Source organism: Artemia sp. Qi Xiang Cuo, chromosome 5 (genome assembly GCF_049724085.1).
Source record: "Artemia sp. Qi Xiang Cuo chromosome 5, ASM4972408v1, whole genome shotgun sequence".
NCBI classification, from domain to species: domain Eukaryota; kingdom Metazoa; phylum Arthropoda; class Branchiopoda; order Anostraca; family Artemiidae; genus Artemia; species Artemia sp. Qi Xiang Cuo.
In genome coordinates this window covers 4,910,257-4,930,857 of record NC_142798.1, presented here as the reverse complement: position 1 = coordinate 4,930,857, position 20,601 = coordinate 4,910,257, and the positions used below count along the sequence as shown (strand labels likewise).

At 37.4% G+C, this 20,601-nt stretch overlaps 1 protein-coding gene across 7 annotated transcripts in view; it reads right to left on the bottom strand.

The window, feature by feature from the left end:
- Pino (protein pinocchio) overlaps positions 1-20,601 on the bottom strand; it is a 98,517-nt gene that overhangs the window by 40,354 nt on the left and 37,562 nt on the right. For 4 of the 7 annotated variants that reach the window (XM_089088689.1, XM_089088692.1, XM_089088690.1 and 1 more), the window contains exon 2: positions 3,523-3,669. In XM_089088689.1, the coding sequence (XP_088944815.1) occupies positions 3,523-3,664 (142 nt within the window). In that variant the 5' untranslated portion in view covers positions 3,665-3,669. The remainder of the gene's footprint in view (positions 1-3,522; positions 3,670-20,601) is intronic. The other 3 variants (XM_089088693.1, XM_089088691.1, XM_089088695.1) reach the window with 2 other exon arrangements.

Here is a 20,601-nt window from a genome sequence, read left to right as displayed (position 1 = left end):
ACCAGTTTTGTTCTCGAGTTTTACACAGCGTAAGCTTGAGTGAGTTGCCCATAATACACAAGTACCAAAACTTCTTCCTCCTATGGAAATTGAAAAAATAAAATTCTCAAATTTGGAAAGCCTTCTTTTCCACGGGGGGGGGGGGGTATTTTCCGGGGGATAAAAGTATTTGGACAGTTTGAAGTCGGAAAACAATTCTTTCTAGATATATGGCCACTAAAAAATAACAGAAGAATAGCGAGGTATCCGGAAGCTAAAAAAAAAAAGTATAAAGTAAATGTAATGCTTCATTTAAGTGTTTTTTCCAAGTGTTAAATGCTTTTATTCAATGACCGCTTTTCTATGTATACTATTATTAGGTTTAGTGGCCATACAATTATTAGGTTACATACTATTATTAGGTTAACGTAGTGTTTCATTTAAGTGTTTTATGATGACCGTTGATAACGCTGGCCATCATCGGTAGGACACTTGCCTGTGGACGTGGAAACTTGGTTGCGAATCTTAGATAAGATATTTTTTTTAAATAGACAAGCTTACAGGAAAAATATCTTGCAACGAGGATGCAATAAAGAAAATGGAAAGAATGCTGAATTAGCAGCCTTGAAACTAAATATTATTGGCAATAATTTTTATCTTTTGTCAGTCTATATGTTTCTCCATTCGTTTGTCTGCGTTTGTTTATAGGCTTGTGTTTGTCTGCATTGGGTCTACCACACTTCTTAAAGTTTGTAAAATTTACTTCTGTGCTTTATAGCATATTTGCCCAAGGTGTGCGTAATATTAGCTTCAGATATGTAATCAGCAAGCTTAGATCTGCAAGCATCAAGTCAAAAGGGTAAAACATGTTTATGCGGTTCTATATCGCATATGATTTAAGCATGCGGCGAGTCCTCATGCAGTTAGTACTCATTTAGTGCCAATTCACTGGCGGATCTAGGTGAATTGGGAGGGGCGCCCCCCCAAGATTTTTTCTAACACTATGGAAACACAGACCATAGGATGGTAGTCGCCACACTGAGGCTACGCCTGAGAGCACAAGGACAAGAAAGACGGCCTCCCAAGCTCGATTTGAGTAGTCTGGCTATATCTGAGATGGAACAGAAGTATGCTCTCGATATCTCTAACCGGTTTAGCTGCCTCCAAGTTCTGGACGACCCTGAAGTAGCATAAAAGTCTTTCAAAGATAATATACTCGATTCTGCAGGCAGTACCATTGGCCACAGTAGGCGAAAGAATAAGCCCCGTAAATCCCAAGAGAATCTGTCCGTGATTGTACTGTCTCGGAAGGCCCGCTTAGCAAAGAATATACCAGAGTACAGACGACTCAATGGCATGAACAATATCCTACTGGAAAGAGATAGGAAGGCCTTAGTTGGCAAGAAAGCCAGCGATCTCGAAGATGCCACAAGAAAAGGAGACACCTGCTCCTAGTAAAAACACCTCTGTGAGCTGACGGAAGGGAAGACTTCCACCGTAAGCCGTGTTTTGTCTGCTGATGGAAGCATGCTGGATGACAATGCAGGCCAACTCTCTGCCTGGAGCAGTAACTTCTCAACGCTTCTGAATGCCGAGACAGTTGCTCATCCCAACCCAGATCTGATTCAAGCAGCAATGACCACACCCGAGGCTACTTCCGACCTCGTATCGCAACCGCTAACCACCTTTGAGGTCCAAAATGCTGTAAAACGGTTAAATAATAATCGAGCCCCCGGCGTTTGTGGTATTTCTGCAGAACTCCTCAAGTACGGTGGTACAGCGATGATTCTGTGGCTCCAGCTAATCTTCTCAGCTGTATGGACGACAGAAAGCATACCGAATGACTGGCGTGCTGGCATCATATTGCCGCTCTGGAAACGTAAGGGCAGCCGTCAAATCTGCTCCAATTATAGTGGGATCACGCTTCTCTCCGTTCCTGGTAAACTCTTCGCCATGTCACTCCTGGACAGGTGTTCCACCTTTTTGCGTAGAAAGAGAGGAGTCCAGCAAGCCGGATTCATGCCCGGCAGGTCGACGAAGGAGCAAATGTGTACTATGCGTCAATTGATCGAAAACACATGAGAGTTCCACCGAAAAGCGTACATTGCATTCGTGGACTTTGAGGCTGCCTTCGATTCTGTTGATCGCCGTTCACTTTGGCTGATACTAAGAACTACCGGTCTACCCAAGAAATATTGCTCACTTTTTGAAAAGCTGTATGAGGATACGAAAAGTTGCGCGAAAGTCAATGGAAGACACAGTTTCACATTCTCGGTGGAGACTGGCGTCCGGCAAGGTTGTGCCGCCGCTCCCGAGCTTTTCAACTGCGTCTTAGACCAGGTTATGACCTTATGACCAGCACAACGAATCGCCTTCAGTTCTGTCTTCAGTTCAGAGACCGGCTACTCTCTGATGCTGACTTCGCCGACGAGATAGTGCTAGTTGCGAGCACCGTCGAAAAGATCACCAAAGCTTTCTAGGTTCTCTTAGAAGAAGTCTTAAAAGTTGTACTGAAGATCTACTTGTAGAAAACCAAAGTTTTGCTCCTTGAGCCCACCACGTCTCGTTCTACCATAAAGGAAGTCAACATCGGAAGCAACTGAGTAGATGTGGTTAAAGACTTCACTTATCTGGGATCTATTCTGTCGAATGATGGCTTGATCACAAAAGAGCTTACATCTCGAATTGCCAAAGCTTCAGCACTTGTTGGGAAGCTTAGCAGCATCTGGTGAAAGCCAAACATAAGCCGCTTTACCAAAATGCGCATTTACAATGCGTCAGTTAGCACCGTGCTGCTGTATGGAGCGGAGACGTGGCCAGCAGCAAAATCTATCCTCAGCGCCGTCGATGTCGCTCAGAAGAAACATCTACGAAGAATCGAAAGACTTCACTAGACTGACTTCGTTAGCAACCAGACTCTCCTATCACGTACGGCTCAAACTCCTTTCTCGACGCAGCTTACCAAGTGTACTGTTCGGTGGTACGGCCACCTCCTTCGCATGCCAAGCGACGCCCCAGCACGGGTCGCATTCAACTTCGACCCCACCCTACACGGATGGAAGCGACCCAGAGGACGCCCACCCACTAGGTGGAAAGACAAAGCCGATGAATTCCTCACCCAAGCCCACATCCCGGTGGAAGAAGCTACGATCCTGGCAAGAAATAGGTCAACCTGGAGGCGCCTAGTCTCATCGTTCTCCACGCCGAACCCTCGGCAGGAGCCTTAAGTCAAGTAAGTCAAGTATCATTCCTTGTTTTTTTCTTTTGTTTCACTCTTTTTTTTACATTAAATTTGGTCAGTTATTGGCACCCTTGTCACATAGGGTCCCCCAAGATTTTGCTCTAGATCCGCCCATGTACCCCCTTAAACCACGAATGAGCTAATGTATTAACTTTGTGGGCCGGGGGTTGCGTAGCAGTTTGAAATTCCAGTTATGCCTGAAATCGCGAAGTATACTGTACCATTCCAAAAATCTCTAATAGTGGGAGTTACTAGAATTTCAAAAGACGGAAAATGATGAGTGAATAAAGAGCAAAACTTACCAGCAAACTTGTGCGCAGCGGAGCAGGATTGAGGGAGGTCCTTCAGAGAGCCAAAATCAGGATCATTCATATCAAAATCGAAGAGAAGACTGGCTTTTGATGAAGTAATTGATGGAGTTCGGGGTATTTCACTGAAAGACATTGCTACTGAAAAAAAAGAAGGAATGTATTCCACTACAAGAGGCAACTTTCCGTGTTGAAAGTTTGCAACGATTTAACATGTGCAATTAGCAGTCCTTTATTGGATCAACATTTTTTTCAGCCAACAAATACCCATAAGATTTATATTCATGCAAATAATTTGTGAGACAACGTTGACTAGATCCATGCTCTCAGTCAATAGTTGGCAGCTCCCATGCTCGCAATCTCAATCGTTTTTGCTCCCAATCAATAATTGGCAGTTTATATGATCCCAATCAATAATTGGCAGTTTATATGCTCCCAATCAACAATTGGTGAGACAACGTTGGCTAGATCCATGCTCCCAATTTGAGTTTTTCAAAACTCAGGGGCGAGACCCTAAATTTGGGAAATTTTTGTGGAAACGAAACTGAATTTCGGTGTCAAAGTCAGGGACACCGACTGAGTTTCGCTGTCAAAGACCAACACAGTCTTCAATATGCCAATTTGTAGCATCATGTTAAACAGAACGGAAAACTTATAAGAGCTGGACCTTTGGCCGATTTAACCTGGGAAGAGAGGTATTAAAAACTGCTAGCGTCTGGTGGCCCCATTACAAAAGCAGAACATTGCAAAGAAAATTATGTTTGGTAAGATTAATCTGCGATGCAATAGGATTAAAATCGAATCTTTGCAGAGTAGGCCTAGTTTAGCTTGGGAAAAACCTTGCTAGGCCCGGTCAAGATACCTTAAGAAACAGTTTCTTATATTTACCAAACAAATAAAAATTTTCAAGTTCTAACCACTAAGAAGTGATATGCATGATTGATTAAATTTTTTTTAAAACACTGAATGATAGTTTTTTATTAGTACAAAGTTAGCACAGATCTTGTCCTAGAAGAAAAAAAAGCGTCTGGCGAACTTTGACTTTTGAACAGACTTCGGGGATGAACAAGATGAACCTTTTAATAATTTTTTACTTCTCTACTTAAAACTTTATGTAATGTTTGGAACAAATTAGTAGAGAAGAAGGTACCATTTCCCCCAGACATATAGCAATCTCCATGTTTTTTACCCAGACATATAGCAAATACCATGTTATTCTAACAGACATATAGGAAATATCATGTTATTCTAGGACGCCCCCGTACCAAACAGGTTGGGTATAATCTGTTTTGGTTCAAGTTTTTCTGACACAATTAACTGAATTTCTATTTCATGATATACAAGTTTTTTTTAGGTTAAATCCGTGGTCATTCATCTGTAAGTTGATTAGTAGGTTTTTTTTTAAAACTTGGCTAATAGGTTTTTAAACCTATTACTACGAACGCTACATGCATTCCATTTTTGGAACTAGGAGCGAGATTGTGTGATGCTATCAGACTGGTTTCGTTTCATGGGTTCATTAATAGAAGGACTAATGTTTTTGAAAAGGGTAATTACTTCTTTAGTTTAAGAGATTTGCGAATTTTTTGCAAAAAGATATTTGCGTAAAGGTATTGCGATGGTTAAGAATGCCTCACGGGTAATTAAAGAATGGGATGCTTGCATCAACAATAAAAAGAATATGCTCAGATACTTAATAGATTTGACGCTTACAAGACACATTGGTAGAAGGTATTCAATAGCTTAATTGAAAAGTAACAATAGAATGACATTGTGACTTGACCTAGCTTTACCTCGCTGATGTGGTCTGTATAATACATAAGTGACGTTTGAAAAGTATTGTCAATTTAAAAATATATGGCTGAAAAGTGTTTTGAGGGGGATGGGTTGCATGGAGGGTTGAGTTGCACGAGGGTTCAGTTAAAGGGGAAACAGTTGCACGGAGGTTTTGATTATACAGGGGTTCAGTTACAAGGGGGATTCAATTGCACGGGAGTTGAGTTAAATGGGAATTGAGTTCCACGAGAGTAGTGCTTTGTCGTGGTTTAGCCGTGAGGTCCCTTACCACAACCCCAAAGGGCTCCGATCCCCCCACCCCAACCCCGAAGGAAGCTCCCGGACAGCAAAGGTTCTCTGGACCCCCAAAGGACCCCCGGCACCCCCGATGCCTCCGGAGTCCCCCCAATATAATACTTTTTAAGGCTTTATTATATCTTTTCAGAACAAATTATTATTTTAGGCAATTATTTCGGTGAAACAGTTAGAGACATTTTAAGAGGGTTGAGAGGTCCCTTACCACAACCCCAACAGGCTCCGATCCCCCCACCCCAACCCCGAAGGAAGCCCCCCGGACAGCAAAGGTTCTCTGGACCCCCAAAGGACCCCCGGCGCCCCGATGCCTCCTGAGTCCCCCATTATAATACTTTTTATGGCTTTATTATATCTTTTCAGAACAAATTATTATTTTAGGCAATTATTTCGGTGAAACAGTTAGAGACATTTTAAGAGATGATTTTAGAGAAGGACTTGAGGGTGAAACTCTGTGGTCGTTATAATACACAAGTTCCATTTGAACGGTGTTGTGAGGTCCCTTACCAGAACCCCAGCATTGTTGTATCTTTTAAAAGAGCTTTACAGGGTTTGAGAGACTCAGTTGCCTAATTCCGTGTGATTTTTCTTTACTTGATGGTCATTAAAAACGAAATTTTTGTGTTAAATCAGTAGTTTTTGTATCTTTTAAAAGAGCTTTACAGGGTTTGAGAGACTCAGTTGCCTAATTCCGTGTGGTTTTCCTTTACTTGGTGGTCATTAAAAACGAAATTTTGTGTTAAATAAATAGTTTTTGTATCTTTTAATAGAGCTTTACGGGGATTGAGAGACTCAGTTGCCGGATTCCGTGTGGTTTTTCTTTACTTGGTGGTCATTAAAAACGAAATTTTTGTGTTAAATAAGTAGTTTTTGTATCTTTTAAAAGAGCTTTACGGGGATTGAGAGACTCAGTTGCCAGATTCCGTGTGGTTTTTCTTTACTTGGTGGTCATTAAAAATGAACTTTTTGTGTTAAATAAGTAGTTTTTGTATCTTTTAAAAAAGCTTTACTGGGATTGAGAGACTCAGGTGCCTAATTCGGTGTTGTTTTTCTTTTCTTGGTGGTCATTAAAAAAGAAATTTTTGTGTTAAATAGGTAGTTATTTTATCTTTTAAAAGAGCTTTACGGGGATTGAGAGACTCAGTTGCCGGATTCCGTGTGGTTTTTCTATACTTGATGGTCATTAAAAACGAAATTTTTTGTGTTAAATAAGTAGTTTTTGTATCTTTTAAAAGAGCTTTACGGGGATTGAGAGACTCAGTTGCCGGATTCCGTGTGGTTTTTCTTGACTTGATGGTCATTAAAAATGAAATTTTTTTATTAAATAAGTAGTTTTTGTATCTTTTAACACAGCTTTAAGGGGTTTGAGAGACTCAGTTGCCTGATTCCGTGTGGTTTTTCTTTACTTGGTGGTCATTTATTGTATCTTTTAAAAGAGCTTTACAGGGATTGAGAGACTCAGTTGCCTAATTACGTGTGGTTTTTCTTTACTTGGTGGTCATTAAAAACGAAATTTTTGTGTTAAATAAGTAGTTTTTGTATCTTTTAAAAGAGCTTTACGGGGATTGAGAGACTCAGTTGCCGGATTCCGTGTGGTTTTTCTTTACTTGGTGGTCATTAAAAATGAAATTTTTGTGTTAAATAAGTAGTTTGTGTATCTTTTAAAAGAGCTTTACGGGGATTGAGAGACTCAGTTGCCGGATCCCGTGTGGTTTTTCTTTACTTGGTGGTCATTAAAAATGAAATTTTTTTTAGTTTCAAAAATGCTGGGAGGACTTGAGTTTTGTGAGTAGGGTGAAAAATGGTGCTTATTCAATATCCTGGTAAACATTATACTTCATTCTTTTTATTCTAACTTAACTTCTAGGAATAGGACTTCATTCCATCGGCTAAATTAGTTTATTCATCTATAACGGTGAACAAAAAAGACTATTAATTCTCCATATTCTTCTGGTCATGCGCCCATTCCTGCTTCTCTCTTCTTCTTATGATTGCATCAGTGAATTTCAAGAGGTTTATCCGATATTGGAATGCAGTTTTTAGAATGTGCCATTGAAGATGTATCGCTTGTGGAACTTATTTTTAGCCTCAGGTTCTTTACAGGGCTTCTGTCTTCTTCATTACCATCTATCTTTCCTTTTTCAACCGACCACGTCGTTTCCGTAGCCTCAGAGTTTCTAAGTTTTCTTTTCAGCTTTTGCTGGGTTTTCCGGGTTTTCTTTTCTACTTTTCCTATAAGTCCTTCATCTTTCATATCAAGTGGAATTTCCTTCTTTGGTTCGCTTATTTCACACTTGGAATGAAAGTCCAATTCGTCATAACGAGGATGTAAAGATCCTGATGTCAGGAGAGCACAGGACTTTAACTCACTTTCTGTTAGTTTGTTTATCACTATTGTAGAGGACTTCAATTGTCTCCGAATTCCAGGTATTTCAGCGAGGCTAATGAAACATCTTTCTGTCATTTTTTATTTCCTGAAATGGAAACAGAGCTCATTGAAATATTGATCTTTTTCTGCATTGCCAAAAAATATTGCATTCAAAATTCTTTACAGTCTCATGAAATGTAATTAAACAAATATAAAAGATTTTTCAACTAAAGTAAGGAGCAAGTTTAAAACTTATAACAGATTGAAGCTTCTTTGTATATAAGGGTAGGACCCCCAATTTCCTTTAAAAAATTTGGAAAAAAAGCCAACTTCACAATAAAGAGTAAGGAGTTAAGGATGAGACAGACTTTTGATATTTTACATAATTAAATAAATAAATAAAAAAAAAACTTGCGAATATTTTCATTCTAACTTAACTTGTAGGAAATAATCGAGTCAAACTCAAAATGAGCAAATCCCCTATGTCTTCCCAATTTAATTTTCTTTCATATGAATACTTTTCATTTTAAACTTAAAATACGCTAAATTCTTGATTTTCATTCTAACTTAACTTGTGGAAAATAATCGAGTCAAACTCAAAACGAGCAGAAATTAACATAAGTTGGGTGCAAAATCCCCTTTTCAATTGCGAATTTTCTTTAGAAATTTGAAAAAAACCAATTAGCTGGGATGCCAAATGGACACTTTTAGTGGCTTTTGGACACTTTTTTGCATTGAAGGATACAGGGACACTATTGAGTCAAAAAAGGAAACTTTTTGAAAAAAAAGGAGACTTTTTGGACATTTTCCAAAATCAAAACCAAAGCGCTTTATTTTCTTCTTTTTTTTTTACTGCTTTTAATTTGTACTTTACTTTTAGGCTTTGGTAACGGCTTACACACACACACACACACACACACACACACACACACACACACACACACACACACACACACACACACACACACACACACACACACACACACACACACACACACACACACACACACACACACACACACACACACACACACACACACACACACACACACACACACACACACACACACACACACACACACACACACACACACACACACACACACACACACACACACACACACACACACACACACACACACACACACACACACACACACACACACAAACACACACACACACACACAAACACACACACACACACACACACACACACAGACACACACACACACACAAACACTCACACAACCAAACACACACACCACACCCACACACACACACACACACCCACACACACACACACACACACACACACACACACACACACACACACACACACACACACACACACACACACACACACACACACACACACACACACACACACACACACACACACACACACACACACACACACACACACACACACACACACACACACACACACACACACACACACACACACACACACACACACACACACACACACACACACACACACACACACACACACACACACACACACACACACACACACACACACACACACACACACACACACACACACACACACACACACACACACACACACACACACACACACACACACACACACACACACACACACAAACACACACACACACACACACACACACACACACACACACACACATGTCTGACATAGTTATTAGATATTTCAACTATGCTGAACAAAATGGCTTTCTAAAAATTTGGATTGTGTAACTTTGGGGAAATTGAACATTGAATGGAGCATAGTTGCCCCTTCAGTTTTTTTTTGTCACTTAAACAGAGCACTAGAAATTTTAATTGTCATTCAAATGAGCCCTACAGTAGGATGTCCGCTACTATCCTCAGCTTCAGCTGAAGCTAGCTTCAAACATTGAACCTAAAAGATTCATATTACCATAGTTACGAAGTGTTTATAGTATTGGTGGTCTTTAAAAAGACCGTTGGCTAGTCATGAGCGTGATGACTATTGTAATAATTCATCATTGTTTGTCATCCACTCAGTATGATTCCAATCTATATTAGGGACTTGCTTGTTCTTCTTCTTCTTAGGATATCTGACACACATATTCCGAGAAGGAATATGTATTGGTACCCATTTACTAAAAAATCGAACTTCGTCCTCTGGGTTGTGTATCTTACCCGGAAATTTCTCACAACCAAAATCTTCCAGGTTGAATAATGGTATATCTGACTTGCATTTCTCAATTAAAAGTTTGTCAGAGGGTACATTCCCTTTTGCATACAGTGCAGTTACGCCAAAAAAACAGCATATCTCTCTAACTTCCTCCTGAACGTAGGATAAATCCTTCCCTTTGTTATAGGATGGATGAATCATTCTATTATACGAACCCATTTTGTTTATAAAGTAAAGTGTACTCCGCCAGCTCTCTTCATTGTACGCATACATATTATAGTTTATAAACCAGTGATAACAAGAGACCTCTTGAAGATCAGTAGTGAACAGTAGAAATGAGCATTCAAAAATCACACCACACGCTGATTTCTTCACGCCAATGTACTCACAGTCAAAAACGCCATACATCTTTGAACTTATATTGATAGAATGGATATTCAAAACTGTTTAAAAATCCAAATTGAAACTACATTATATACTAAAGAAACTGAATATATTAATATCTAAAACAAGAATTTTTATTCTTATCAGATTCAAAACGCCTAATATCTCAAGCATATGCGACTCACTCAAGCATATGCGACTCAAATTTCATCTTTAAAACGCTAAGATATCTAATCAAGTAATTTAAAGCTTAGGATCAAAAGATATATAATCAAGTAATTTAAAGTGACCTGACCACCAGGGTCAGGTTAGGTGCCACTTAACCTGATGTAAGTTAACCTAGAAATGTTAGGTAACCTATCCTAACCTAATCTAACCTAACCTGACCTTGGTGGTGGGGGTCCTACCCATGTCCGGCTTTCGACTGACACCTAGAAATGTGAGGTCATGTTAGGTCGGGGGGGCCACCTAGAAAGTTTATGTAATCTAACCAAACCGTGGGGGTGGGTGTCCCACCCGTGGTAGGCTTGGCTTTTTTTTTTCATATTTTAAAAAAGGGGTAAAGTGCTCCTAAGTAAGAGAGGTTGGGGCCCCTTAAAACTCTTTTAAAAGATACAAAAACTACTTATTTAACACACAACTTTCTTTTTTTATGAACACCAAGTAAAGAAAAACCACACGGAATCAGGCAACTGAGTCACTCAATTCCCTTAAAGCTATTTTAAAAGATACAAAACTACTTATGTAACACCAAAATTTCATTTTTAATTACCACAAAGTAAAGAAATAACACACAGAATTAGGCAACTGAGTTTCTCAAACCCTTTAAAGCTCTTTTAAAAGATACAACAAATGACCACCAAGTAAAGAAAAACCACACGGAATCCGGCAACTGAGTATCTCAATCCCCGTAAAGCTCTTTTAAAAGATACAAAAACTACTTATTTAACACAAAAATTTCGTTTTTAATGACCACCAAGTAAAGAAAAACCACACGGAATCAGGCAACTGAGTCTCTCAAACCCTTTAAAGCTCTTTTAAAAGATACAAAAACTACTTATTTAACACAAAAATTTCGCTTTAATGACCACCAAGTAAAGAAAAACCACACGGAATCCGGCAACTGAGTCTCTCAATCCCCGTAAAGCTCTTTTAAAAGATACAAAAACTACTTATATAACACAAAAATTTAATTTTTAATGACAACCAATTAAAGAAAAACCACAAGGAATCCGGCAACTGAGTCTATCAATCCCCGTAAAGCTCTTTTAAAACTGTGACAAGCTAAACCACGACAAAGCACTACTCTCGTGGAACTCAATCCCCATTTAACTCAACCCCCGTGCAACTGAACCCCTTTTGTATAAGTTTCAAATATTTTATATTATTATAATGAATACATCGAAGAGTCATATTTTGCCTTTTTGTTTAAAAGGATCCTTGCTAAATATAATACTGCTAGGAACTTAGTTTTCAGCAATTTATAACGGCAATGGAATTGATCCTAAGCTTTAAATTACTTGATCAGATATCTTTTGATCCTAAGCTTTAAATTACTTGATTAGATATCTTAGCGTTTTAAAGATGAAATTTGAGTCGCATATGCTTGAGTGAGTGGCATATGCTTGAGATATTAGGCGTTTTGAATCGGATAAGAATAAAAATTCTTGTTTTAGATATTAATATATTCAGTTTCTTTAGTATATAATATACTTTCAATTTGTATTTTTAAACAGTTTTGATTATCCATTCTATCAATATAAGTTCAAAGATGTATGGCGTTTTTGACTGTGAGTACATTGGCGTGAAGAAATCAGCGTGTGGTGTGATTTTTGAATGCTCATTTCTACTGTTGACTACTGATCTTCAAGAGGTCTCTTGTTATCACTGGTTTATAAACTATAATATGTATGCGTACAATGAAGAGAGCTGGCGGAGTACACTTTACTTTACAAACAAAATGGTTTTGTATAATAGAATGATTCATACATCCTATAACAAAGGGAAGGATTTATCCTACGTTCAGGAGGAAGTTAGAGAGATATGCTGTTTTTTTGGCGTAACAGCACTGTATGCAAAAGGGAATGTACCCTCTGACAAACTTTTAATTGAGAAATGCAAGTCAGATATACCATTATTCAACCTGGAAGATTTGGTTGTGAGAAATTTCCGGGTAAGATACACAACCCAGAGGACGAAGTTCATTTTTTTAGTAAATGGGTACCAATACATATTCCTTCTCGGAATATGTGTGTCAGATATTCTAAGAAGAAGAAGAAGAAGAACAAGCAAGTCCCTAATATAGATTGGAATCATACTGAGTGGATGACAAACAATGATGAATTATTACAATAGTCATCACACTCATGACTAGCCAACGGTATTGTTAAAGACCACCAATTCTATAAACACTTCGTAACTATGGTAATATGAATCTTTTAGGTTCAATGTTTGAAGCTAGCTTCAGCTGAAGCTTAGGATAGTAGCGGACATCCTACTGTAGGGCTCATTTGAATGACAATTAAAAGTTCTAGTGCCCTGTTTAAGTCACCAAAAAAAACTGGAGGGGAAACTATACACCATTCAATGTTCAATTTCCCCAAAGTTACACAATCCAAATTTTTAGACAGCCATTTTGTTCATCATAGTAGATATACCTAATATCCATGTCAGACATGTGTGTGTGTGTCTCTGTGTGACAGTGAGTGAGAGTGTGTGAGTGATTTTGTTATTTATTGATTTGGTGTTTTTGTGTGTATTTGTGTGTTTGTGTGTGTGTGTATGTGTGTAAGCCGTTACCAAAGCCTAAAAGTAAAGTACAAATTAAAAGCAGTCAAAAAAAAAAGAAGAAAACAAAGCCATTTGGTTTTGATTTTGGAAAATGTCCAAAAAGTGTCCTTTTTTTTCAAAAAGTTGTCTTTTTTGACTCAATAGTGTCCCTGTGTCCTTCAAAGTAAAAAAGTGTCCAAAAGCCACAAGAAAGTGTCCATTTGGTATCCCAGCTAATTGGTTTTTTCCAAATTTTTAAAGAAAATTCGCAATTGAAAAGGGGATTTTGCACCCAACTTATGTTAATTTCTGCTCGTTTTGAGTTTGACTTGATTATTTCCTACAAGTTAAGTTAGAATGAAAATCAAGAATTTAGCGTATTTTAAGTTTAAAATGAAAAGTATTCATATGAAAGAAAATTAAATTGGGAAGACATAGGGGATTTGCTCGTTTTGAGTTTGACTCGATTATTTCCTACAAGTTAAGTTATAATGAAAATATTCGCAAGTTTTTTTTTATTTATTTATTTAATTATGTAAAAGATCAAAAGTCTGTCTCATCCTTAACTCCTTACTCTTTATTGTGAAGTTGGCTTTTTTTTCCAAATTTTTTAAAGAAAATTGGGGGTCCCTCCCTTATATATAAAGTAGCTTTAATCTGTTATGAGTTTTAAACTTGCTCCTTACTTTAGTTGAAAAATCTTTTATATTTGTTTAATTACATTTCATGAGACTGTAAAGAATTTTGAAAGCAATATTTTTTGGCAATGCAGAAAAAGATCAATATTTCAATGATCTCTGTTTCCATTTCAGGAAATAAAAAATGACAGAAAGATGTTTCATTAGCCTCGCTGAAATACCTGGAATTCGGAGACAATTGAAGTCCTCTACAATAGTGATAAACAAACTAACAGGAAGTGAGTTAAAGTCCTGTGCTCTGCAGGCATCAGGATCTTTACATCCTCATTATGACGAATTGGACTTTCATTCCAAGTGTGAAATAAGCGAACCAAAGAAGGAAATTCCACTTGATATGAAAGATGAAACACTTATAGGAAAAGTAGAAAAGAAAACCCGGAAAACCCAGCAAAAGCTGAAAAGAAAACTTAGAAACTCTGAGGCTACGGAAACGAAGTGGTCGGTTGAAAAAGGAAAGATAGATGGTAATGAAGAAGACAGAAGCCCTGTAAAGAAGCTGAGGCTAAAAATAAGTTCCACAAGCAATACATCTTCAATGGCACATTCTAAAAACTGCATTCCAATATCGGATAAACTTCTTGAAATTCACTGATGCAATCAAAAGAAGAAGAGATAAGGGGGAATGGGAGAATGACCAGAAGAATATGGAGAATTAATAGTCTTTTTTGTTCACCGTTATACATGAATAAACTAATTTAGCCGATGGAATGAAGTCTTATTCCTAGAAGTTAAGTTAGAATAAAAAGAATGAAGTATAATGTTTACCAGGATATTGAATAAGCACCATTTTTCACCCTACTCACAAAACTCAAGTCCTGCTAGCATTTTGAAACTAAAAAAGGTTTCATTTTTAATTACCACCAAGTTAAGAAAAACCACACGGTATCTGGCAACTGAGTCTCTCAGTCCGCGTAAATCTCTTTTAAAAGATACACAAACTAGTTATTTAACAGAAAAATTTCGTTTTTAATGACCACCAAGTAAAGAAAAAGCACACGGAATCCGGCAACTGAGTCTCTCAATCCCCGTAAAGCTCTTTTAAAAGATACAAAAACTACTTATTTAACACAAAAATTTCGTTTTAATGACCACCAAGTAAAGAAAAACCACACGGAATTAGGCAACTGAGTCTCTCAAACCCTGTAAAGCTCTTTTAAAAGATACAACAAATGACCACCAAGTAAAGAAAAACCACACGGAATCAGGCAACTGAGTCTCTCAAACCCCTTAAAGCTCTATTAAAATAAACAAAAACTAATTATTTAACACAAAAATTTCATTTTTAATGACAATCAATTGAAGCAAAAACACATGGAATCAGGGACCTGAGTCTCTCAATCCCCGTAAAGCTCTTTTAAAAGATACAAAAACTACTTATTTAACACAAAAAATTTCATTTTTAATGACCACCAAGTAAAGAAAAACCACACGGAATCCGGCAACTGAGTCTCTCAATCACCGTAAAGCTCTTTTAAAAGATACAAAAACTAATTATTAAAAACAAAAATTTAGTTTTTAATTACCAACAACTCAAGTAAAACCACACGGAATCAGGCAACTGAGTCTCTCAATCCCCGTAAAGCTCTTTTAAAAGATACAAAACTAATGATTTAACACAAAAATTTCATTTTTAATGACCACCAAGTAAAGAAAAACCACACGGAATCTGGCAACTGAGTCTCTCAATCCCCGTAAAGCTCTTTTAAAAGATACAAAAACTACTTATTTAACACAAAAATTTCGTTTTTAATGACCACCAAGTAAAGAAAAACCACACGGAATCAGGCAACTGAGTCTCTCAATCCCAGTAAAGCTCTTTTAAAAGATACAAAAACTAAATATATAAAATAAAAATTTCGTTTTTAATGACCACCAAGTAAAGCAAAACCACACTGAATTAGGCAACTGAGTCTCTCAAACCCTGTAAAGCTCTTTTAAAAGATACAAAAACTACTGATTAAACACAAAAATTTCGTTTTTAATGACCATCAAGTAAAGAAAAATCACACGGAATTAGGCAACTGAGTCTCTCAAACCCTGTAAAGCTCTTTTAAAAGATACAACAATGCTGGGGTTCTGGTAAGGGACCTCACAACACCGCTCAAATGGAACTTGTGTATTATAACGACCACAGAGTTTCACCCTCAAGTCCTTTTCTAAAATCATCTATTAAAATGTCTCTAACTGTTTCACCGAAATAATTGCCTAAAATAATAATTTGTTCTGAAAAGATATAATAAAGCCTTAAAAAGTATTATAATGGGGGACTCAGGAGGCATCGGGGCGCCGGGGGTCCTTTGGGGGTCCAGAGAACCTTTGCTGTCCGGGGGCTTCCTTCGGGGTTGGGGTGGGGGGATCGGAGCCTTTTGGGGTTGTGGTAAGGGACCTCACAACCCTCTTAAAATGTCTCTAACTGTTTCACCGAAATAATTGCCTAAAATAATAATTTGTTCTGAAAAGATATAATAAAGCCTTAAAAAGTATTATAATGGGGGACTCAGGAGGCATCGGGGGCGCCGGGGGTCCTTTGGGGGTCCAGAGAACCTTTTCTGTCCGGGGGCTTCCTTCGGGGTTGGGGTGGGGGGATCGGAGCCCTTTGGGGTTGTGGTAAGAAACCTCACGGCTAAACCACGACAAAGCACTACTCTCGTGGAACTCAATTCCCATTTAACTCAACCCCCGTGCAACTGAATCCCCCTTGTAACTGAACCCCTGTATAACCGAAACCCCCGTGCAACTGTATCCCTTTAACTGAACCCACGTGCAACTCAACCATCCATGCAACCCAACCCCCTCAAAAAACTTTTCATCCATTTCTTTTTAAATTGACAATACTTTTAAAACGTTACTTATGTATTATACATACCACATCAGCGAGGTAAAGCTAGGTCAAGTCACAATGTCATTCTATCGTTACTTTTCAATTAAGCTATTGAATACCTTCTACCAATGTGTCTTGTAAGCGTCAAATCTATTAAGTATCTGAGCATATTCTTTGTATTGTTGATGCAAGCATCCCATTCTTTAATTACCCGTGAGGCATTCTTAACCATCGTAATACCTTTACGCAAATATCTTTTCGCAAAAAATTCGCAAATCTCGTAAACTAAAGAAGTAATTACCCTTTTCAAAAACATTAGTCCTTCTATTAATTAACCCATGAAACGAAACCAGTCTGATAGCATCACGCAATATCGCTCCTAATTCCAAAAATGGAATGAATTTAGCGGTAGTATTAATATTTTTAAAAAACTATTAGCCAAGTTTAAAAAAAAACACCCTACTAATCAACTTACAGATGAATGACCACGGATTTAACCTAACAAAAAAACTTGTATATCATGAAAAAGAAATTAAGTTAATTGTGTCAGAAAAACTTGAACCAAAACAGATTATACCCAACCTGTTTGGTACGGGGGCGTCGTAGAATAACATGATATTTCCTATATATCTGTTAGAATAACATGGTATTTGCTATATGCCTGGGGAAAAAAACATGGAGATTGCTATATGTCTGGGGGAAATGGTACCTTCTTCTCTACTCAAATTCCCTGAAATGACTTTTTGAATGACATTGGATTTTAAGTTTAGGTCCCGAAATTAAATTTAGCCAATATGATCTCCAAGCAACAAAACCATTTCTTAGCCACAAGAAAGCACTAACTTCTAAGAGAAAGTAAGTAAGTGTGACGGCACTAGACCCTTAAGGCCCAAACCGGCAGTGCTGATTTCCATGTCGTGGCCCTTCAGCCAGGAAGTGCAATGGGAGGCTGGGGGCCAGCCATCCTGTGCTTTCACATACCTTTCCAAGAAAGCACTAAAAAAGTGCTAAGAGACAAAGACAAGAAAGCACTTGTCTATGTCTCGAGCAAAATTCTACCCAACTGCATCATTCCCAACTCCAAAAATCTCAAAAAAGGATCAATAGCATAATCTTTAAACTTACCAGATTGAAGTAACTTGATAAAAGAAAAAAGACGCGAAATAAGAGACAACGCACAACTGTCGGCAGCTAAAGACAAATTGTTGGAACAATCCCTTAATAATAATATATGGTAGGGTACTTGGTAATTAATTCTTGGCCCACGGAGTAGATTCATTAGTTATGCGATTCTTATCAACTAGAATAGACCCTTATTATAATAATGCTAACTATCTTTACATCACAAGAAATAACTAATTTGACTTGGTAAACTGAATATATTGTTTTTTTCTTTCCTATGGGAGTAGCCTATCAACCATTTCAAGAGTATGGGAAGAACAATGTGGAGGGAGTGGCAACTTGCGGATATACCAGTGATTGCCTTGTTAGTCTAGGAAATGTGCGTCCAAATTTCTTCTTATTAGTTAGATAAGAATATTTTATTCGGATTTCTTCTTAAAATAAAAAAAAAAATCGACTGAAAGTAAAGAGAACATTAAAACTCAAATGATCAGAAATTATCACCTATATGAAGGGGGGTTCTAGGCGTTTACCCTCCGGAAAATACCCCCTCGTGGAAATTAAGGATTTCTAAATTTGAGAATTTTATTTGAGTTTTATTTCTTTAATTTCCGTAGGGGGAACAAATTTTGGTACATGTGTATTAATCGCCACTCACTCAAGTTTATGCTGTGTAAAATTTGAGAACACACCAGTTTTTTCGTTACTTTAGAAATAAATTTGGGCTGTATATTTGCATATTAGAGGGGGGGGGGGGTAAATTATAGCGGGCCTGCATGCAAAATGTGTTTGGTACAATTATTTTTCCGCGGAGGGGGAGTATTTTCCGGCGGAGTAAACGCCGGCCACCATGAAGGGGTTATCCCCCTAATCAATACCTTGCTCTTTGCACTAAAGTTTGACTGTTTATTCCAATTTTTTTACTACTCCTGAAACACAAGGGTCGTTTAATTAGAAATGGAAGCCTTTTAAAAGTGCTAAAAACTTTAGCGTGAAGAGCAAGGTATTTAGGAAGGGGGCAACCCCTTGATATACGGAATAATATCTGTTCGTTTGAGTTTGAATGTTGCTCCTTACTTCCAGTTGATTTTTTTTTATTTAATGCAATTATGACAATAAATAATCAAATACTGCAAAATATATAGTTTTTAACAGAATACAAATGTCACACAAGCCGTTTAGAGGGTTTTAAAGGTGGATGGGGGGGGGGGGGATTCACCACTAATTTGTAAACCTTGATGATCCCTGTGAAATTTTGCTGTTGTTAATATTATGACAAATAAAAAAACACTGCTCGAAATACTAATTGTTTTCATTAAAGGGCAAATGATGCTTTGGCCTTTAAAGCTTTGAGGTTGGGGGGGGGGGTAATCTTACCCATGTTTGGGGTAATTTGTGTTCGCTTTGAATTTAACCTGATTATTATTATTTAACGTCTGTTTGTTTCAGGATTTATTTTTTGATCTATCAAAGTAGCTTTTCTGCTTGATGCGATTGTTCATTTTAGGCTTTAAGTATTATATGACATCATTTCTGATCGTCCTAGGCTTTAACGTGGTTCTTTACTTTTCTTTGAAAAACTTCTTTTTCGAAAAAGTTTTTTAAACTAGCTTCTGTTCATTTGTAATTGACATTGTTCCATTATTGGTAAATATTGGAATTATATGCATTTTTTTAGTTTTTCTGTCAAATGATTATGGTGCAGGCTAAGTAATTTTCGGTGCAATTACGGATAATTACGGTGCAAGTTAGGATTGTACTTTAATCTCTAGACAGGCTAAGTTTAAATATTAGGTCAAAAATTTTAATCAGCAGTAGTTTCACGCTACAAATTTTTAATTGACAGTTTTTTGTTTAAGTTTTAAGGTCGTTCCTTACTTTCAGTCGAAAATAACTTGTTTTTTTTTAAATTTAATATTAAAAATAAATCCAATTTTTGACAAAATTATTAGTAATGACGGTGGATGCAGCTAAGAGGTATAAAATAGAACACCCAAGGCCCAAGCTGTTTTTCACAGTCCAAAGAAAGTTTGGAAGAATAGGAAGATAGGTTTTTGATCTAAGATTAGAATATATGAAGCCAAGGAATGTCAGCGGTCAAGTTTGGATCTGAAATGTGGACAGTTCGAAAGGCTAAGGAAGATCTATTAATTGTTTTCAAGAAGAATTATATAATCGTAGATATTCGTTTAACTGACCATATTTATATAAAAAAAGCTGTACGAAAAATATGGTTCGATTCCACTTTCGAGGGCATTAATCAGGGGCGTAGTTTGCTACGGGGCAGGGGTCAAGTTTCCCTTCCAGACCTCAGTACCTCTGACCTTAGTTTGTTCCCCTCCCCCAGCTGAAATGGTAAAGATGTTTATAAACAGAGTATTCAGATAGCCAAGAAACAAACTTACCTCTACAATTAGAATTTCATCCTGAATCCAAATATTTCATTCGTTACCGCTACAAATTCAATTTTAACCTGACCTAACCTTTCTAACCTTACCCAAATATATAGTCCATATTATATAATTTTCATGCATTTATTGATCAATATATACATGAAATAAATTGATGAAATAAATTTCATCAATTTATGGGTAAACCGGTTTTAACAAGATTTACGCTAAAACCATATCTAAAATACGAGAAAAAGGTATAGGGCTAA